The sequence below is a fragment of the Thunnus maccoyii genome, chromosome 15, assembly GCF_910596095.1.
Source record: "Thunnus maccoyii chromosome 15, fThuMac1.1, whole genome shotgun sequence".
Classification (NCBI taxonomy): Eukaryota; Metazoa; Chordata; class Actinopteri; order Scombriformes; family Scombridae; genus Thunnus; species Thunnus maccoyii.
Genome location: NC_056547.1, coordinates 16,619,006 through 16,642,364, shown reverse-complemented (window position 1 = coordinate 16,642,364; position 23,359 = coordinate 16,619,006). Strand labels below are relative to the sequence as shown.

Sequence of the window (23,359 nt, the reverse complement as noted above, 5' to 3'; positions counted from 1 at the left end):
CTGTCAGAAACCAGTAATAGAGTAAGAATCCCATCAGCATGTTCTCCCTCTGCCTTCATATCAACTGAGAGGGAGGAAGAGGAAGTTAAGAGCTATTGTTTCCCTGATATTGTAACGTATGCCTCTGAGTCACACCAATCATCCGTGAATGCGAACCGTGCTCGTCCACAACCTCTTCACACATATAAAACTGACCACAGTAACTTATTTAAAGCCACCAGAGACCAGAACAGCCAGACCCTCTAAATGTTTGGGAGAACAGAGTGATTGCATTCAGACACATGTGGGAATTTCTCAAGCGAGGAAATTCAGAGAAGGATGCTGAAGGAAAAGAAGCAGCTCTGGGAGCGAGGGACAGTCACACTTTGAAATGACACAAAACAGAGAAAAAGAGATAAAAAGAGAGGAGGGAGGTGAGGAGAGGAAAAGAAAAGAAGAGTTTGTGGAGGTCTCAGATGTCAGTTATCCAAACCCATCACTTTCTGCCTCTGAGGATAAGTGTGAACGTGGTCATGGTGAGAAGAGAGATACGATAGAGTGCACAGGAAACCGTTCTGGGATCCTGTTAAACTAAACTCATGCACAGCTACTACAGTATTATTGATCAAGACGGGTAAAATGCTGCAACAAAGCTGCTTTTGATAAATGTTGACATACTTAGTCATGATTTTGTCAGAAGTATACATAATGTAGACTTACATCCTGGACATGTGAAGGCATTCATGGTGTTGCACTCAGTTGTACATACGAATATGCAAATATTTTCCAGTGTATGTGCGCTGGAGGTTTCAAATTTACACAGGTTGGACAAGTTGGACAACAATTGGCTCCAAATTAGTTGTGATGTCACAAATTATGTTTGTAGGTGCAGGCCTTGAAGTCCAATTTTCGGAGAACACAGAGATACTTTCTGTTTTCAGTAGATGAATATGAAAACAGCCTTCTAGTGTCAAACTCTGCACATACATTGTTCTGCACGGTTAAGCTCAAACATTCAGGTGAAGTAACAAGAAGAAAAACACATATTTGAGTGGAGGTGGGACTTAAACATCTTGCCTACTTTCTTACCTGCTGCATTAAGTTGGTGTCAGATTGTCAGTTTCAAAAAGTTAAGTATGTTCCAAATAAAGTGCTTGTTGGGAGGTCAAACAGCGTCTGAAACAACATTTCTTTACATCCAACAACTTCCGTAACTTTCTCAAATGTTGAATGAAATAAGAACTAGTTGGTTTCAAGTATACAACAGCCTTTACAAAAAGGAAATGCGTGTATGAGGAGGGGATTTCAGATGCTATAACACCATCTGACAAGCACTTTGTCTCAAGCATACTGACAAGCAAAGGAGCCTTTGCAGTTAACATATTTTTCTATTACCAAGACTTCCGAGGCCGCAAAGTGAATCACGTAGAATACAGAAATGTCCGTTTGGATTTGAACATGTGCCAGAACTCAAACTGGATTTGCTGTTTATCAGCTGATCAACATAATGATGAAGAATGATAATCAACTTTTGTTTCTCCTCACTGGATGGCTGGCAGAAGCTGGCAGCATTTTTTCTGACTTGCAGCTTAAGTGTGAACTCAGACAGGAAGAAATAGACTGTGTTTCATTACCTGTCCTTTAAATACAAGATGAGCACAGACATTACCTTCAAGGGAGACCCATGTATGACACACACACACACACACACACACACACACAAACCGTACATAAAATCTTGTTGGGCACTTGTACACTGGTGAGTCATCATCACAAATGAACCGAGCACACCAGGGGCATGCCTGGATTCTGAGTGCAGACGCAGACTCATCAAGTACTGCATGCACTCACACACTCACACACACACACACACACACACACACACACACACACACACACACACACACACACACACACACACACACACGCCTAAGGTTTAATCATCAAGCGTCCACTCTTCGAGAGAGAGCCACTGGGTGAGGGTTCATTATCAGTGCATTTATTAAACATGCTCACCACATTACTGTTGTATTCTAATTGCCAAACGGTCATGCAGACAACTTGTGGATAAATCTTAATATGTCTTATTTGAACTAAAGACCAAGTAGGAGTAAGCACAATCTACTCCTTAATGGCATCCATAACTTGCTTTGATTCTGTTTATACAATCAGAGGTATGACTTACCCTATTAAAAGAATCAGTGGGGCTAACAATGAATAGCTTTCAACTAACAACACAGCAGGTGAAACAACTTATGTTAAACCTGCATCCATTGATTTGAGTTGTGAACACACAATCTGACATATTAGCAAATATACTGAACATGTCAACAAGCAGTTGCCTGTTTAGGCCTGTCTGATGTTTGCTGCTTTGCATGTAGCGTGCAGTGTTTTTACACAGTGGAAACAAAGCTGATGAGAGCCGTGTGAGTGAAGCAAAACAGTTCAGTTATGTGGCATTAAAACAAAACAAATCAGCTGAAAGATGCTGAAGCGCTCTGTAGAAATGACAGAGACTGAGTTTGTGTTAATCTGTTGATTCATCACATTTAATATCACCTTTCGCATTACACGTAATCATTTTTTTTCCATTGCTAATACTGAATTATTCATTAGAGAAGCTTTAAATTCATTATCTGTTACTTTATGGTGCAATCAAGCTATTGTTTGTGCCTATCTACCACTGGCCTCAGTGTGATAACATATACTGCATTCAGTACCTAAAAAATAAAGAATATCTTTGTATTTAGTCGTGTTATGCTGGCCTCCGTGTCTTATTTGTCTACTAACAATCCCTTTTATTTTGCTTCCTCCACTTTGCCTAGATTTCCCTATAGGAAGTGGATCTACATTATAAATAATGAGAGGTGGTCTTATCAAATGCAGGATGAGAATCTGTGTTATTGCACAGCACCTCGGATAAAAGCATCATTTAAGCCTACAGTGGGATGTAAATTGGTGTGTGTGGTTTGGACAATACTGTTATACTAGCTGTGAGTACTGTAATTATGGGTGCCATTGTATAATACATTTTGTTCATGTTTTAAAGTCTAATTGTTTGTGTGTGTGTGTGTGTGTGAAAAGGACCAGAGAGATTTGCTCTTACTTCTCTTGGCGAGTCTGCTCGGCCGTGGTTTCCATGGCGCACTCCAGCGAGCTTTGAAGGGAATGAAGCTGATTGGTTGTCTCCTTCAGCAGGAAACGGGTCACAAACTGCTCCAGGTGGGTGGACTCCTGATATTCCTGTCAATCAAGAGGAGGAGAAGGAGGAGGAGGAAGAGGAGGAGGAAGAGGAGGAGGAGGAGGAGGAGGAGGTGGTGGTGGTGGTGGAGGAGGAGGAGGAGGAGGAGGAGGAGGAGGAGGTGGTGGTGTTAGAGTAGGAGGAAACAGAAAAGAACTCAGTGTCCAGACTTCCCCTGCTAATTAAAACATGCCTACAAGATCATTAATTTAAAAAAATATTATATAAAAGAGCTGCAGAAGAGGCGAAGAAAGGAGAAAAGAACTTGTCAGAGCTTTGGTCTTAACACATTACATCTCTTATCTGCCAAAATCCGCCCTCTAAACTGTGTTAAATCAATCACAGTCTGCAATTTGCCAACTGACTTCCTTAAATGTACAACAGGAACACATCAGGACAATACAAGTTAGCTAGAGAAATAAATAAGAACTCTGAATGCTTGTTTTCTGCCAAACATATCAATACATGCTGCATAGAGAGCTTTAAAACACTAAATGAGTACATTTTAATAACAGGGGCATTCATCCATTCCATTATACTAACTCAAAACTCACTCATTCATTAATATAAACAAATTAGACATGTATCTGTGTGTCAAACTTGCTGATATTTTCAAACAAGACTGGTTTGACACTTCTTATTGTGTTAGATTATGTTTAAACTGCACTGAATAGGCTAATTTGAGTGCTATTAACATAGTATCACACAGTAGAATTTGGAGTCTTAAAGCAGTAATAATTTATTCATTTTTGCCACTCGGGGTCAGTAGAACAAGCTTATCATCACCTTATAAAGTTGTTGTTGCCTATTTACTTATCCAGCCGATACAGCCCAAGAGTATTATTCATTTGAAGTCCACCTGACCTGGAAGTCCAATATTCACTCTTTTGAGCTCTGTTTTTTTAAACTCTAATTATTCACATTCTTTAACTCTAAATATCTGGCTATTTAGCTGCTAATTGTCCCACTATGTTCACCAGCTAGTGGCTAATTTTGGCTGTTTAGTTAGGTGGAGTCGGTTTATCAGAGGTTTTTCACTGAAAACTGCTGCCTGGAAACGGGGTCGATGAGAGCTGAGAGAGTGAACTAAGCAGTAAAGTTGCAGGCTGTAAAAACAAAACAATAAACTGAAAGACACTAAAAAGGTCCGTAAACTTGAGAGAAACTGCAGAATCTTGTGATAATAATCTGTGGGTTAATTATTATGACCTACATATTTTATACTGCACATAGTCATTTTATCCATTTTTTACTAAAAATATTGATTAGTGCAGCTTTAAAGAAATAATTCTGACATCATCTTTTTTGACTTTCTAGCTGTGAAAATATTAAATTATACCACTAAAGTTCTTGACTCTTGATGACGCATCTTGTTTCTGATTGGCCCAACAGGTGTCTGTATCATTTTGGCTTTAGATGTTCTATGATGTTGAACAGCATTTTAAAAATAACATTAAAAATGAACAACAATCACCCCCACCTTTAATCAAAGTCAGCTCTTAGAAATACATTTCCTCCACACCAAGTATTCCAGCCTCAGCCTGGTAATATTTTTAATGGTCATTTTCTGAGTCAGGGGTACATTTATTTTTTCATAGACAGCTGAGGGGAAAAAAAACATCCAACTGAGTGACATTTTTGAGAGGCATCATTTGCTATGCCTGGACCAGAGCAGCACGGCTCAGTGTTGTTTTAGATCTAATCAAAGGGGAGTGAGTGATGCATGGCGAGTTCGCTGTTTGCACACCGCACCTGCTCCCACATTTCTGAGCTCCGCGACTGTTTGTACACTCGACTAACAATGAAGGGTTTGAAGGGAAATGCTAATGCAAGTTGGATTGGAGAATGACTAATGCATCAATAGAGATTTGTGTGCATGTGTGTTAGTGTGTTTGTGACAGAAAGATAAAGAGGGAGATAGACAGGAAACATGGATGTGGAAGTATTTTTTGGGGGAGGCTGGGGGGTGTAATGATAATTATCTTCAAAAGTACATTAAGGATGGTTTGATTTTAAAAAGCTGTGTCTTTATCGATGGCCTTTTGGAAGTGCTCACACACACACACACACACACACACACACAGACACTAATTACAGTATGCTGAGCAGGAGTCTCCCGTGAGAAAGCAGAGCTGTCACCAGCTTGTCTAGAATACAGAACAGGTCATTAGAGTCAAGCTTTTCTTCTCGGTCATATCTAACAATATACCTGATCACCAAACTGTCCTGAGATGTGGAAGTAAAAAACTTTAATTCATTTTTCCACAAGAACAAAATACACAAAATATCTTTCTGCAGTGCAGCAGGTCGTCTTTTAACAAGACTAAAAGCCTGCAGCCATGATGACAATGCAAACTTCCTAATCAGGTATAATGTTTATCATACCGTTGTAGCTTAGTGTGTTAGCATACTAACATTTACTACTTAAAATTAAACACAAAGTACAGCTGGAGCTGATGGGAATGTCATCACTTTTGGTTTTTGGTTTTTGGTCTTAAATCATAGACTGTATATTTATATACAGTCAATGGATGACGAACATCTTTACCAAATTAAATGAGAACGTTGACCTGCTGGTGATTTCCTTGAGCCACGCTGCTAGTGTTGCTAAAACCCACAGTCGGTCATAGTTTTATCCCTTGATAAAGCACACACACACACACACACACACACACACACACACACACACACACACACATGCACATAGATGCACATTCACTCTGAGAGTGAATCAAAACAAAACTGCTAAAGGTCAGTCTCCTGTCTGCCATCTGAGCATAGATTACCTCCTGTGATGTGTGTGTGTGTGTGTGTGTGTGTGTGTGTGTGTGTGTGTGTGTGTGTGTGTGTGTGTGTGTGTGTGTGTGTGTGTGTGTGTGTGTGTGTGTGTGTGGCCATTTTAAACAGCTGAAGGTCCGCCTGATTTTTTTTGTTTCGTTTGATCTCTCATTTTCAGTTGTACCAAAGGTTAAATGAGTGCTTTGTTGATGGCAGTGGCTCTTAGTTTCTACATTTTTCTACTTCAGACTTTAAACTGTAAAATCTGACTATTTTAGCTTTGTAGTGACGCACCCCCCACCCATCTCCCGCAATCATACCTCACCCTGCTTCTGCCAAACGTCTTTACCTCAGTATTTAAAAATCCTGATTGATTGCCAGAACTTGAGAAATGGGATTGGTTTGCACCAGATATTCCTTAAAATATTGGTGATTAAAGTCCTTCCTAAATTCTTAGTAACTACTAACTAGTTGTAAAATAGTGATTTACTAAATTAGGTTATTGCATCATCAAAATGTCTTTTAGCTAAGTGAGGACTAGAAAACACTGTCCAATCCAAAGCAATCAACTACATAAACAGAAGGTCACTGCAACATCACAAGCTGTGACATTGGTGGGCAAAAATATTAAAATTAACTATTGATTCTTTGTAAATGTAAGTATCACTTATTTATGTGAGCATACATGGAGAAATTGGCAGTATTCAAAAAGTTTATTTGAGTGGGAAAGACTTGATTACCATATGCTTACTGGGTGTAAATATTCAGTAATCTAAGTAAGAACTGGTTTGTGTGGTGCAATGTAATGATGCCTAAATTTCCACTTATTAAGATTAAGTAACACATAAGTTTTAATTAGGCTAAGTTTGAACTTATGAACAGCTGATGCAGCTGGTTCTTGGTGCAGATTAAGATGAATGAAGATAAAGAGAACATACGTATCTTTTATTTGCTTTAGGTTTCAACGCCAAACACAGAGTTTTTTGTGATTATTTTCCTTTATTTCCATGAATGAAAACCTCATTCTTGGTGCTCTTAATACTACAGCAGTGTTAAGTGTGAGAGCACAGCAGCTTCCACCAGCTGCAGATGAGAAACACCTGATGTCTGTCAGGGAAGCTTGGAAGTCAAATATGAAGGTGGTTGTGTATGGGAAGGCCGTAAATAGTGTTGGCAGGAATATCTGTGCACAATGAAACCCTGTGTGTCTCCAAACAGATTTGTATACATATCTGGCTCCGTTTTAGATGCACGATCTTGATTCAGCTCCTACGCACATCTGCATGGATGTTTGATGCGGGCACACAAAAGCAGACTGATACACACACATACATGAGCGTGTGCATACATGAGCTCACATAAAAATACACACTAACAATTCCAATGCAAGACACCTCACAAATTAATACGCATGCAGTCTGCCCCCTCACACACATCCACGGCCAGACCACCCACTCAGATACACACGGTTCAACAGAGACGACCGAGCTTTAGTCTGTGACTAATGCAGCATCTGTTCTCCTCCTTGCTCAGCCAATACTTGCTCACAGACAGTGAAATACAGCACGTCATACTTTACTTTGGTCTCTTTCTTGTGCTGCTTTCTCATTGCAAGGTCACAGAAATCTTTAATGGTGTCACACACACTTTGTAGAGGAGAGAACTATGAATTAAGCTTCAAGTAGTAAACACTAACCGCTTCTGGTGTCTGGGGAGACATCAGCAGTGTGAAATCCTCTCTCTCTTTCATAATCCAGAAAATAAATTAAATTTTAAAGCTATTGCTTTGGTTATTAAATCATGACTTCTGTTCAATTTCTGCAGAGTAATGTGCTTTCATTTGAGCTCAAATATCGATGGTGTGTGTTTGTGAGGGAACAACTGTGATGAATGTATGGAAATAAACTGATTTGTGAGATTAATTTAGGTGGTTTTCCTGAGAGCTGACTTAAGGCTCAGCAAGTACAGGTGAGTCATTCCTTTTCGCGTGGCATGACCTTGAAATATGTGTCCATACTGCCTGCGCTGTCTCTCCTGCTGTCTCACTTCCTGCTTGCCTGAATGCAGACTGTTCTCTTTTGGTACAGAAAATGATTTGAGGTGCTATTTGATTTTCACACCTCATCACAACTTTGAAAGATTGCAAAGGGATTGCAAAAGTATCTGTATGTTTCATTTCCTTTGCAGAAATAAAGGCTGAATTTCAGACTCATATAAATCACTGCTGTGCTCCTTCAAGTCCTGACTTTTTGAAACCTTTTTCAGGAAAAATGTCATTTTCTTGGAGTGAAAAATGTCTTTCAAGGGTCTAAATTGGTTTTCTGCAACTTCATTTATTTACGCTCTAAGCTGTTTTATAATCTCCCCACATTGCTCTCTTTTTAGCCATGCAGCAGTGTGGCCCTAGGGATGGTGCACCACTTTGGTCCAGATCAAAATATCTCAACTACTGAATGGATTGTCATGAAATTTTGTACATTCATGAACCCAAAATGATGAAACGTACTGACTTAAACTCTACCAATACAGGCTGACTGACATTTATGGCTTTTATTGAAATATATTGATAATTATTAGATGGATTACTATGAAATTTGGTACAAATATTCATGGTGCCCAAAGGTTGACTTCTGATGACTTTGGTGATTCCCTGACTTTTCGTCTAGTGCCACCAGAAGGTCAACGTTTTCGCTCATCCTGTAACATCCACCAGATGGACTGGTACAGAACGTTGTATAAATATTCAGGGTTCATGATGATGTAGCCTAAAGACTTTGGTAATCCTCCTCTATAGCACTAGCATTAGGTTCAAATTTGTGGATTTGACTGAAATGTCCGAACAGCTTTTGGATGGATTTCAGTGATGGATTTTGGATTGATTTCTTTACTGTCCAATACTTCCATTTATGACTAAATATCTGCAAAACTAATGACATTCCTTTCAGCCTCAGCTGTTTGTGTTTAGTGCCAATTGGCAAATGTTATCATGCTAATAAGCTAAATTAAGATTGTGAACATGTTAAACTTTACACAGTACCTGCTTAATATCAGCACGTTAGCATTGTCACTGCGAGCATGTTAGCATGCTGACATTAGCGATTAGCTCAATGCACTGTTATGCGTACAGCCTCGGGAGACCATCAACAGACAACTACGGCCTGCAAGGAGGGAATTGCGTGACTGACGGAGTTTAATAGGCTAGTTTTCTGTAGCTGTGCTTGCTAGTCTAGCTGTACTGTGACATGGGGTAAACAGTGAAGAAGAACAAAACACAACTATCTGTGGGAAATGAATAAAACTCTCTACAGCAAAGAGAAAAAGATCAACCTGTCATATTTCTTTATTCTTTCATGTATATTTAGTTTGGATAAATGGTGATTGGAACAATGCAAAACTTTTACAAATGTTTAAATGATGAGAAACAAACTAAACACTTATGCCAGACATATTCATAGTGAATATTCATGACGTCAAATGAGATCAGATTTTAAAAATGACATTTACAGATCTGTAGCAAAGGACGGCTCCCACACCAGGTCTCAAACCTCAGTCTCCCAGACCATGAACAACTGTGCTAACCACTCAGCAATAGGGTCAACCTGCTAGCTAAGAGCCAATGTGTTACTCTCTTGAGGGCATGGGCCTGCACCGTGACAAGATCCCCTCAGTATTATTTTCCAACCTCATAGTTTTATCAACAGAAGTTGTAATTCTTTAATGTGTGGATCTGTCGTGCAGCAAAAGACTTCCACCAACTCTGATCAGAATGTCTGTTCAGAGAAATATCAGATATTAAAGAGAACGCAGTTATATGCCAGTGCAGAAAAAACACAACAAACCTCAGATTAGCTTGTTAGAAAAAATGTTTGCTCGGCTATCTGCGTTGGTCACATGATCATCTCCTTACAGGTCATAGTTGTCGAGAGTCTCCTGTACAGCCTCAGATCTGCTATCATGGCTGTAGACTATTGATGTCCAAACACTGGCTAAACCGTTATCTGCAGTTGCCATCTATCTTTCATTCATTATTTGTTCCTCTCATGGTAATGCACAGATCCAGAAAAGAAATAAAAAACAATTCACGATCAAAACACAACTCAATTTACATATTCTATGACCGAAAAGCAGCAGGGAGAAGAAAATCTCATTTTGCCTGCCCCTTACTCAAGACATAAATAAACAATAGAAATAGATGGTCTGTCAATTATGTTTACTGAACAACCAATACATACAGTAACACAAGAAAAAAAGAATCAAAAGCCATACACAATAGTTCACCATCAACAAAGGAAACCCATTACCTGACAACTTTATATATTCTAATTATTCTTTCTTTATACATGTCCTTGAATTGAAAGATATTTATACAATCCTTTAAATCATTCTGTAGAAAATACCACAGTTTGATGCCAACAACTGAAATACACATCTGCTATAAAGTAGTCAGCACATGCTGATGCTTGAAATGATATTTCCTTCTATGGTCCTCGTCCTCTGAACTAAAAACAAACAACTTCTGTAAATTTTCTGGGTATATTCTGCTTTTTGTCCTGAACATAACTAATAATGTCTGTAACTCAACTAAATCTTTAAGTTGTTGTTGTGTTTTTTTGAATCCACCTTATGAATCATTCTGCTCTTTTCTGTAATATAAACAAAGGCTTTATGTTGCTCACGTACGTGTTGCCCAACACGTCCACACAGTAACTAAAATACATACGTATCTTTGTCACTGTAGTTTAAAGGTGTTGAAGTTGGATGTCATTATGTGTTACCTCATCCTGTACTAATAAAAACTGCTGCTGACAAATGAACGGTTTGACTCCCACACTCTGCTTCTGAAGGAGTCACAAAGAGTCGTGTGTGCTTCAGTGCAGATCTGAGGGGCAATTTAAGCTTCACAACATGTGTCATACAGTATGTGCCAGATGAGATAGGACACAGACAAAAAAGAGAGAGTGGTGGAAAGAAAATGAGGCTCTTCCTGCAGATTTAATAAGCCACATCTAATCCTCACGTCCTCTTCCCATCTTTCTTCATTATTTGTCCTTTCTCTTTTCTTCTATCATCTCTGATTTACCTTCATCTGTCTGTTCAACTTGCCCTCCCTCACCATTCTCATCCTTCTATTTCTCCTCCCTCTGATAATGTGAAGGATACTTTGCCATAGCTGCAGCTCTACAGTAAGATCAAGAGGATATAAAGCTTTTTCCAATGTATGATCAAAAGCAATATTTGTTTGTTAAAACAACCACAGCCCATTTAATTCCCCATCAATATTGGCTACAATTCCAAAAAGAATTCATAACATGTTTTGTTCTGGGGGATAATTAGTAGTATGAATAAGCCTGGTTCGTTCTTTTTGGCTCTGTAATGGAAATCTGACTAATGGGAGATCTGACGAAGCCGGCTGGACAGCAGAGGAGCATGCTGGGAGAGATTTGCAGCTAGAAGCTCAGGCCCTACTGTGAGTAAATCAAACATTTCCTATTATTACCGTTACATGTACGGCATGAGATGTCAGTTTGATGCATAGCGTGTGGAGGAGTAGGTGGGTGTGTGAGTGTGTCACAGGGATGTAAACAAATAAGAACACATCATTCAGGGAAAAACTGGATATTTTATTTGAATCTTAAGTGATTCTTTTCTATGTATTTATTTTGTTTGGAGAACTTTGTTTTATATATTTCTGTGGTAGAGCTGACAGAATGGATTTTAGGTTATAACTGAGTGGAAAATCTTACCTTCCTTAACAGTATAATAGCTTTGCGTGAGTCAAGGTCATGGATCATGAGGACCTCTATGACTTTAAAAGACAATCATGGACATAAAAGACCTACAGGCTTTGATACTGTAATGTATCACATTTTCTTTCCATTTCCTGTCTTTTACATGATGTTAAGCATTTTACTTTATCTATGATGACTGTTTTCCTTTAGTCTCTTTGTTCTGTTTTTGTCAAAAATAATAGATACAAACAGCATTCAAATTTAAACAGATTTTTTTCACATCTCTTGATTTGGCACAAATGTTCTTTTCAGAGACATAACTCAAATCAAAACACACAGACATCATACATACAAGGCTAACTCCTTCTTTACATGGGTGTCAAGATCCCAAGAAAGATAAATGTTGAGAAATCTATTCAGAAATGTATATAGTGACCTTTCTTCATCAGATTCAGACTTTTCCTTCAGTATCAAAGTAATCCAGGTGATATTTGTCTGTACAGTGCAAACAGGAACAGCTAGTAGCTAAAGCGGCATGACTTTCAATGATGGAGATTAACTAAAATGTAAACAAACAGGCTCTACAAACATGAAGGTGTAGATAGAGATTAGATATTCAGACACTTGGTGAGGTTCATCCTGAATAACTTTTCATCACAGCTGTTATTTTTAACTCATGAAGCCTGTAAACCTGTTTGACTTGACAGTAAAGGAAACTGACGAGCTGAAGTTAGGAAAAATGAAGCAGCCTTCATCTACAACCTTGAATATATGACTACAGATACTCGCTTTGTGCGGACCCCTTGTATGTCCTGTTGAGAAAAGCAGGTTTATCTTCCAAATGACGTTTTCATTTTTATCTTACCTTCTTTGTTTTGTCCATCGCCTTCAGTATGGACATATTCAGGTCTTCTAAGGCAGCCAGAACATTCTCATATTCACCGAGGTGCTGGGAGAAATACTCTTCACGGGAGAAAGACCAAAAAAGAAAGAAAGAAATGTTTGGTGAGTTAAGCAACTACGACAAGGCTGCAGGTGTTTGAAACAGCGTTAGTGTGACACTTCAGTGACATAGCCTCCAAGCGTTTGGGTCAGAGAGGATGTGACAACGTCTACATGGTTCTTTACTTGTGCTGGGAAATGTCAAATAGCATTTGAGTCTCTTGTTAAGCTAGTAGCATACCAGCACCAGCTTTACGTTACTCTCATAAATAACTTACCACAGAGTTCATCAGTGTCCACGTTGCTGCAAAACAAAAAAAGAGAGATATATATTTAAAATAAATCAGAGCAGTACAATCAAGAATTCCTCAAAAACAGAAGTTTCCAAGGTTACAGCAGGTTTTATCCCTACAAAAACTCTCCCTTGACTGACTATAATTTGGTGAATCATTGTGTGATGACAAATAGGAACAAGCAAAGTATGTTATGAATAATTGAATAATTTAGTTGTTTTTTCCCCAAGGTGCTGCATGAGAGACCAGCAGGTTAGTGAGTGAATTCATCAACAGAAAGCCTGGAGGAAATTTGATGAATGTCCATATATGAATGTGTTTTAGGGAGGTCTGATTGTACGTGTGTGTGTGTGTGTGTGTGTGTGTGTGTGTGTAAAAGACACAAAAACAGAGAGAGACAGAAAAGAAGAATAAAAGATAAAAAGTAAAGGTTAAGAGGGGACACAAGTGGACACATTATATCCCCTGTACACCAAGCTTCAAGTCACACAAAGGAAACATTTTCATCCTTGTTATAGTGAAGGACGCTGGGGAATTACACTGGATTTTAACTCTATTCCACACAAACTGTAGCTGTCATTCACAAGGGAAAAGTGCCGCAGCAATCAATCAGTCCAAACAGGAGAAAACACTTAGAGCCACAGAGGACGATTGAGAGCAGAGGAGGTAAATCAGAGGTTAGACATTAAACTGGGTAACAAACTGAAAAGCTCTTACTTGTGTGGCTCAAAACTTGGCTGTTTTGACATTTTAAGGTACATTATGTACTAATGGACTACACACAAGTGAAGCACTGAATAATATTGTAAACAGTACACAAAACATGATGGATGGTAATCAGGACAGAAAGCAGATGTTCTACATTAGCAGAATCTAAATGTATGCTATACTTTTACTGACCAAACAGAAATATGATTAATGCCACTAATTATGCACGTTTCTTGATTCCTCACATGTAAGAAGTATCATATATTAACTGTCAGTGTTCGACATCAGAGTGAGTGGTTCAGCCAGCCTGTCAGACACACCTTACAGCTTGATGACTCATTCTTTAATCAATACAGGATTCGATTTAAGACTTCCAAATTACTTCTTAACAACTTTACCATCTGCCTCCCTCTGTGGTCGTCTTATAGGGACCCAGAAGTGTGCTTCATGCTGGTTTATCATCCAGTGAAGCTCTATCATTTAGCAGGGTGATGATGATGTGTTTAGATCAGATGCATTCATATATATTTGTTTTTGCATCTAATTTTGCTCTTGATATATATGAAATACATCATTATAAATGGCTGACATAATTAAATTATGATACATTCATGATGAGTATACTAATGGTATCATGGATAAACATGATAAACATTATGTTGTTCATAATCATCAGAGAGATTGTTTGAGTGTCTCATCTTCCTCCCTTTGAGCATTCAATCATCCCTGAAAATCTGTTGGAAGTGAAACACCATGACTCCATCATCATATCAGAGAAAACATAAAAGAACCCACAATTGACCCTTGAGGCACACCGTAATATATTTCTTAAACCATAAAGAACTCTCATGCAGGAAAGGAGCCATTTTCATTTGAGGACATTGTCTTTTCATTGTGTAGTCAAATCTGTGAATGTGCATTGTGTAAATTTTGTAGTTTCAAAATGCATAAACAGCACCCGTTCTTTGGAAACAGTTCTTTCTCATAATATTTGTCTTAAAAGACTAAGACAGTTGAAAAAACTGTTATATAAAGAAATTGTTCTTAAATAGTCAATCATACAAGTAAAATTTGCTTTAATTGTTTGCTTGTTTTGTGACTCTGTCTTATCTGACCTGGAGATCATCTGTCATTTTGCTGATCAAGATCAAGGACCACATCATTTATTAATTGTTTTTTTTACCCATTTTAAATGTATTATTTTTCATTTTACTTGTGTATGAGGACTAGATGAATGCAGTCTAGTGTGTAACTTGTAATATTCTCAAATGAAAACAAAGTATAATCTGTGACATTTATCACAGCTAATGCTTAACCAAACTTTGACCTCACTAAATGTCACTGCTGTCCTGCTGTTTGTTGGGTAATGCTGCAGATTAACAGCTTTTGGAGTTTTCCTCACAATTAGGATACTGTAAGATCATACTAACATCATAATATCAAAGTTCCCAGTGGAGTTTGTTCAAAGGATACATGCAAATCACATTAAACTTTTAAAGGTGTTTTTTTCTTTCTGTGATGTGAAAGTGCGGCAGTGTGGCTCATTGATGTGTTTTTAGTAGTTTTGGGCACAAAGGAATACAATATATCAGGCTTTGGATACACAAAATACTTTTTTGTTTACTTCTTTGGTTTGGCTCTGCACATGAGATTTGTTGACAGTAAGAAAAATATTAAAAAATCACAAGTAATCTTGCTAACTTAAGCCTGACAGAGCAGCTTGCATGACTGTAGATTTTCCTCTGCTGTTATTCACTTGAAGTTTATCGAACTGTGACAACATGAGGGTGCGGATAACCTTCTATTTACCTGCAAAATAATTCACCAACAAGTGTTCCTCCAGGATATCAGGGTATTATTTTAGTTTCAATCATTTCAGCATCACCTCAGCTCATTTCTGCCAGCCTGTGATCCCTTTCCTGCCTCCTCCGTGGTTGTTAGGAGGATTCTGCTGCTGTACTGGGAACCACAAGTATCAAAGAGAGTCTTACAAATTGCCTACAAAGCTGAACAAGGGGAGCAGTCAATGCCGTTCAATAAGCACTCTTAAACTGCAGGAGTGCGGCTGGACCCAGTCGATCCTCTGATTTATAAAACCTTGTATTCAAGACATATTGAACAGAAGCATTGATACTGTGATTTTAGACCCTTTTTGAACCTGTGGATCAGAACAACGGGATATAACACCATGACAAATACCATAAATAAGTAGGACTTATATAACCGACTAATACAATCAATAAAATACCCAGTAAGTAACAAAAACATGCAAAAACAACATTTATATTTTCCATTGCCTTTGGCTGAACTGTAAGCACACATCATTATTCACCTTGCACTTACATCTTTGCCAATTTAGTATTAATTTCTTAATTTTATGTTTTTATTTTCTTTTAAGATTGTTTCTATCTTTTCAATCTACGTTTTTTGATATATGTTTGGGGTTATTTTAAGCCTTTACTAGACAGCAACAGTAGGAAACAAAGGGAAAGAGAGATGGGGAACGACATGAAACAAATGTCTGCTGCTTGAATTTATTGTTTTAATGTTTTCGTGCTGTGTTTTCTATTTGTTTTAATGCATTATATTGAGCACATTGAATTGTCTTCTGAGGTCCTTCCACTACGACAGCATTGGCATGTATTTGTAATTATGAGATAAAACTTTAAATATGTTGTTTTTTAATGTGCTGGCATGCATACATTTCTGTGTGGTTGATATGCAGTCGTTAGAATCTTACTAAGTGGTTGTTGGTTGCTATAGTAGTATCAAGAGGTTGTCTGCTGGTTGCTATGGTGTTTTGCAGAGTTTCTATGTGTGTTGCTATGTAGTGGTTGCTAGGGGATGTCTCTTATGTTAATTCTTGGTAAGTTGCTATTGTAGTAGCTTATAGGGTAGCAAATCTGGTGATGTGTTTGAGGACCCAGAAGTAGCAATAGTGACAATAGTTTAGGAGGAATATTGTACTGCAATAATACAATACTGTACACACGTCACACCTGTCTTTAATCTTCAGATGTAAGAAATAAGAATGTGAGACAGGCGAGCAGAGAGATTGGTTTGACATGAGTCTCCTGTGTCCTGCAGAGAGAGAGAACACACAAGCTCGCTGCCTGGAGTGCTTTTCTTCACATCTTGGTTTGCTTGTCACCACTTAAACAATACTGAGCTTATGAATACATAGAAGATTCTTACCAGGGTGGCCCAAATCCTATAAATATTTTATGCCGTATGACAAGAGACACTGTCTTTTGGATGTTTCATATTATATTCTGCACAATACAATAATAAACACACCCAACAGGATTTCTTATAAAGCTTCATGGTTGGCTGAATGTGTCCAGCTTTGTTTAAAAAACATGTCAGGATCCTGTTCATGGCACATACAGTAGCGCACAGAACACAGAATATAATAGCATACTGTTCAATTTAGTCCAAAACAGATTGAGTTTGTATCCAATTCATCATCTTCTATCTGTCAAACATATCTCAATTCTGTCCAGCATGTAATAAAACAATGTATAATAATAATAATAAAACTTACTCTGTGTTGTGGGTATCAATAGTGTGGAAAAGCTCCTTCAATTCCTCAGCTGTCAAGACTCCGTCAGAGAAGTAGGCTTTGAACTCATCAAAGGACAGCTTCCCATCATCTGGGGGACAGAGCACAAATGTAGCTTGTCAACGCTGTGTCAAGACAGCTCAGTCAGGATTGCAACATCCTTTGTATAAATCAAGGACTTGTTTTGGTCAAACGAGCTTTATGATTTGAAATGACAAAAGAATACATCTGCAGGTAAGACGGGCATAAAAAAACAAGGACTCAAATCAGCAAAAAAGAGGTATTAAGTGTGTAGATTTAGTTCCCTTCCATTTAGGAAGCAAAACGTAACAAAAAAACTCCACATTGTAACATTTTTCCTTTTTTATCAGTATAAACAACACTGTGAATGTACAGGATCATTACCATTTCTTCCATTAGACTTACTTGATTGCAATTTCAAACAATCAGTCATTTGTATGCTCTAAGGCTCTGAAATTATGAACAGAATAAAAAGGCCCAAGCTCTATGAATTATTCATGAGGTGAAACTAAACAGATTTTAAAAACGAGGAGCCCCAAACTGGCTCAACTTCAGCAAAATGAAGAAAATCAACCACATGTTTTTTTTTTCTCACAGCTCTGGCTGCAGTGGTTTCAATTTGTGTGACATGAGGCGGTTGATCTTTAAATATTCACTGCTGACCTGCTTGGATTTTGGCTGTCATGTCACTACAGATGCTGTGAGCCTGTTTTGCAGGATGTACAAAGGCAAACGCACATGCACATAAATCAAGCACACGGTGACTCACTGTTTGGTTCAGAAATAATCTTGGAACAGACTTTGACGTATAAGTGCTGCTGTTTGCACTAAAACACTAAAAACAAACATGTGGGATGACTTCTTATCATGCTGTACGACAAGAAGTCAAATCATTCGCAGCGTGGGACGGACATTAAATAAATAATGAAGCATGTCATGCCATGGGAGTAATGAATTCTGATTAGCTATTTTTGGTCATTTATATTGAGCATGTTCAAAATATATTTTGCAAAAGGGCAGCTGTTTCTAAAGGAAGTCATTTTTAGTGTCAGGTCTGTTAAAACATCAGATGATGCCTGATTCCTGTGTGTTTCTTATCTGAAAACACTTCATATCTGTCAGGTTTGAGCATTGCGTGTCACACCGGAAATGTATTTGGACTGTGTGTGTGTGTCTGTGTTATATTTCACACATTAGCTCGTCACAAAAAAGATGCTGTCAGTGTTGAGTCACACAAATGAGAGCCGGTCTCACCTCAAACCAAAATCAGCACATTTCTGATTAAAATGAAAAGAGGAAACCAATTCAAATTTGGAATTCCAGTTTTCTTCATATAAAATCTTCATCACAATGCATTTGATGTTTGTGTGAAAACAAATGTGCTTGAGCGGTGTGTGTTGTTGTTAAGTGATCCATAGAGGCGTCTTGTATCCTTCCTAATAATCCTATTTGCTCTGAGCCTCCGATCATACACCTCTAAAGCCGTTAAGTGTCGACTTGCATAATGAAAGTGTCTAACTGGTTTAAAATCTTTGATGTTTTTTCTTCATTAATGCTCTGACATCGACCTGCATGGTCAGTTTCCTGTTTCCATGGAAACTGAAAGAGTATCAGCACCGAGTCATGATCAGAATTTCATTGAGAAAGTACATCTGTTTTCACACACGAGGACAGAAGGGCTGAGCTGCCGCCAAAGACAGAAAAGTGTGTTTGTGTGTGAGTCTGAAAGATATTTACCGTTTTTATCAGCTCTCCGCAAAATCTGCAATAAAAAAAGGGAAAAGGAGGGATGTCATAAAAAAGGGTTTTACACCATCAAAGTTAAAACACACACATGTGTGTGTGTGGATCATCGATCACACTCTCAAAAGCAGTGTGTCATTAAATTATTGATAGCGCCGTCCCAGAGTCCAGAGGAGATGAAAGGCATGTGGCAATGACCACGTCAGCTTTAAAAGGGTCGAACCACCAACCTCAAAATAGCATTGCCCACTTTCTCTTCTCTGTACATGTGAAGAAGAATCTGAACAGACTTTGAGTGTATTTACACATCATAACAAGGTGATATCTGAATGCACAACCCAACGTGTGCAGAATCTAAATTTTTGAAACCAAAACCAGGGGAACAAAATCCTTCCATCAGTCAACCAATCAGATTTTCCCTGCAAGGAGGACTTCAGCTCTTGGCTACAAAGGGGTAAAAATACAAATAGAAAAAAAATCCGCCCACCTTCCTCCAGCTCTTGGCTCTATCCTGTGTTCTGCTTTACATAATTCTTTCAAATTTTCCTCCTAATCTGTCTTTGTCTCTTATTTTGCTGCCCCATAACTGTATAACTATCCTGCTCCTGTCTGTCTGTTACTCATCTCTAATCTCTACAATCACTTCAATTCAATACACAACTCTATTTCTCTCTGCAAGGGATAACAGCTGGGCACCCAGGTCAACAAATAAATACACAATAAATAAATAAATATTAAGTTAAAACAATCAGTTGTCTCTTTTCCATCTGACACATCCTCATAATTAAACGACCACAGAGGTTGATTGTTTCCATCACATATTGAAGAAGCCCAGTTTTCTTTTATCTAGAGCTGCAGTGATTAATCGATTAATTTATGGAGAGGAAATTAGAAGGAAACTATTTTGAGATTCAATTAAGCAAAAAATGGTGAACATCTGATAGTGTCAGCTTCTCAAATGTGAGGATTTTTTATTGTCTTATATCTTTGGTCAGGACAAGACAATTTATGATGTCACCTTGAACTTTAAAGTAATGTGATGTGAACAGGATTTTTCAGTTTTCTGATGTTTTATAACCTAAACAATTATTCAATCACTCAAAACAATAATCAGCAGATTAAATGATAATGAAAATAATTGTTAGTTTCCTCTAGGTCTACTTCTCTTCCTTATTAACTGATGTATGACATTCAGAGTAACTCCAGTGCAAATTATTATAGTATTGAAAATCACTTTAAATTGATAGGATTGGTCACTTCATCAGTGTTTTGTAACTGGACCAATGACTGAGTTTAATCTCATCTCATACCGCAGCTCATACTAATTGATATTTCAATGAATTAAACATACGAATGTCACCCAGAAAAGAAGTCTGATGGTCCTTTTGCCTGTAATATATGGTAATAAAGTTGGAGTGCAGCATCAGTAAAAGAAAGACAGCACATCTAACATGTTCCAGGAGGAAATGACTCTGTTTTAATGACACACAGACTGAGGCTGCAGCTAATAGAGGAGATGTCAAACAACAACAGAAGCAACACTCGCCTCTGCAGACAAGCAATAGTTGAATTCCCTGTCAGTCAGCGCCTGACGAGAGAGCACCTGTTCGACATCAATGAGACATTTGATGTGTAGGATCCAGCTCCCCCACCTTTAATAACTCTCCGCTCTCATGTGTGCACCCATCCCCTGTCTCCCTCAGACACCGAAGGCAGCCAACAGGTTTATGGTTAAGATATCACAAGGGAGTAGAGCATAGGAATGTGGGGAATATAATTAGATGTTATAGTGAGGCAGGATGAAGCATCATGAAACAGGAGAGAGGAGCATTTGAGGAAGATCATTAGCTGTACTGATATGTATATAACATGTGATATTAATATTTAAATCGTCATCATCTGACGAAAAGCTGCAAGTTGTGGGAATCCTGGTCTCATTAGTGGCTATTTCAAGAAACATAGATAAACATGTTGCTACCTTTTTAGACTGAAAAGGTTATAAATATCATGTATGTTTGGTTGACTTTCATCAAACCAAGTAGACTTCTAATATTCATTAACTTGGTATTTGATTTGAAGCACTGATATATATTTTAAATCTTTACACAAATATATACAGAGCAGATAAATTAAAGGTCAGTCCTGTCAAATTAACGCCTTCTGCAGGGAACCTTCTATTAATTCAGGTGATGTACAACCTCCAGCAGATAAAATCACTGAAACTTGACTGAACAGATTTTTCTAATCTTTTTTCCTTGTTTTTATGGTTTCATGGGCTACAGGCTATGAATTATTAACATATACAATATGCCCTCAATCAAAAAGAGTGCGAATAACTCCATTATAGCATTAAAATAAGTAAAAAAAAAAAACAACAACATTTTTTTGTACTTACATCAATAAAAATGGACATTCCCTTCTTTAGCGTCATTTGAGCGCTGGGCTGCTCGGACACAGGCTGCATCTCCTCTGAACAATCCATCACCCAAAATGTGTCTTCAGTAGTGAACAGCAGAGGAATGTGTCCGCTTCAACCTTTTATCTGATCACAGTCACTGGTCAAGAAGAGCGACTCACTGTCAAGTCAGCCGCAATAAAGCACACGACTTCCCAACTAAAAGTGCCACAATTTAAACCTTATTAGCGACGTCATTGCTTTATCGTTGCCATAGTAACATATCAAATAAGAAAGAAATGATTTAACTATACTGCAGATCATTTTGACGCTATTCTTTGCTTCAGGTCTGCGCGCACCGGCATTTTTAATGATAAACACTGAAATATATATGCTTTGTTTTGCAAGAAAAATCAGCTGCACTTCCTGTCGCGCGCTGGCTGTCTGTGTGCGACTTGACGCACGCGCTCCTCTCAGCTGCTGATCAAAAAGCTGCAGCTTGTTGCAGCGCATCTCTGTTCATGCAAGCAAGTATCTCATCCTGCACTGTGATATCGTGGTGCATAATTAACTTTATTGTAAAATAAGTCACTCTGAAAGCATCACTGAAATAAGTTAACATGTCGACAATATAACATGCAGCCAAATGAGCAGCACTAATATGCCCAGACAGGAATGCTATATATAGCCCAAGTTTTTGTTAAAAGATACAAAGGGCAGATAAAAGGTCAATTCATCTTGAATTAAATGACTCGTTCATGATGTCCTCTCTGTGCCTAGACATCTTTCTCCTTATACAGTTTTTAAAAAAATGTGATTTGGATCATTTTTGATTTTCCTAGTATTGTTGGTATTGATTTATTTCAATAAGTTGTTACATCTACAACAGTATAACCTTTTAAATTGCCTTTTGCACGCCAGCATCAATGATTGAGCCCATTTTTAACTAAAATGTCGGTTTGTAATTAAGCAATGAAGAAATCTGGTGAGAAAACATACAAGTCTTTACTTTGTTTGCAGTCAATAAACCTGGTGGTGATTTTGCTTTGATTTTGTCATGTGTTGGATGTTTCTACATAGCTAATACAAGACAAAGTAATGAACCCTGCAAGATATCTGGAGTGGTTGTAAAACTGTGTAACAGTTCCATCTAGTGGAGTGCAGCGATGGCACATAGTGTACTCCAACATGTAAACAAAGGGCATTTATAAGCACTAATAATTTCATGTAATCTATGTCCACATCTATGACTTTCAGTAAGAAAGCTTTTGAAAAAGACTCATAGCCGAGGCAACAAGATTTTTATTTTTTTGAGAACTACCTCCTAAAGGCTTTCTGCACCCACAGCTGGTGGAGCCAGGCGGAGAGCAGTGGTAGTTGCATGAATGCACATATTGTCTGCTTCACTCCACTCATTATGAATTTATGGTAAGCATGCCAAGCAGAGAGATCCCCTTCAGGCTACTATATTATACTGTATCCTTTCAACAATACAGATGCAGAGTAAAACAGTACAAGCTTTGATGCAGACATCCTGTATAAGGTAACTGTTTGTAACAAAGTTTAGCTTAATTTAAATTTATGAATTACAATTTATAAGTGTAATGTAACTTCCATAAATGAGTCAGTGGTGGAGCATAACTAAGTACATTTACTCAAGCAAGTACTGTTCTTAAGTGGCGTACAATTTTGAAGTATTGAATTGCTACTTTATATTCCACTCCACTACAATTGAGACTGAATTTTTAAAGCTTACATGTTAATGTGTTAATAGTGATAATCCAGAAATATAAATTATATATAGGCTCAGTACTTTTGATACTTTAAATGCATTTTGCTGATAATACTTCTGTACTTTCACCTAGAAAGTAAAATTCTGAATGCAGGACTTTTACCTGTACTTTGTATATTGTGGTATTACTACTTGTACTTGATAAAAAAAAAATGTGAGGACTCATTCCAAAGCGG

The 23,359-nt window shown here is 37.9% G+C and overlaps 1 protein-coding gene across 2 annotated transcripts in view; it reads right to left on the bottom strand.

Annotated features, from left to right (window-relative positions):
* The window catches only part of necab1 (N-terminal EF-hand calcium binding protein 1), a 35,470-nt gene extending 13,843 nt beyond the window's left edge, over positions 1–21,627 (bottom strand). Inside the window, exons 1-6 of one of the 2 annotated variants that reach the window (XM_042434666.1) lie at positions 21,392–21,627; positions 18,991–19,015; positions 17,215–17,323; positions 12,948–12,973; positions 12,593–12,690; positions 3,086–3,213 (exon numbers count right to left, since the gene is read on the bottom strand). In XM_042434666.1, the coding sequence (XP_042290600.1) occupies positions 3,086–3,213; positions 12,593–12,690; positions 12,948–12,973; positions 17,215–17,323; positions 18,991–19,015; positions 21,392–21,478 (473 nt within the window). In that variant the 5' untranslated portion in view covers positions 21,479–21,627. Of the gene's footprint in view, positions 1–3,085; positions 3,223–12,592; positions 12,691–12,947; positions 12,974–17,214; positions 17,324–18,990; positions 19,016–21,391 lie in introns of both variants that reach the window. The other variant, XM_042434665.1, reaches the window with a different exon arrangement.
* Positions 21,628–23,359: the final 1,732 nt, after the last annotated feature.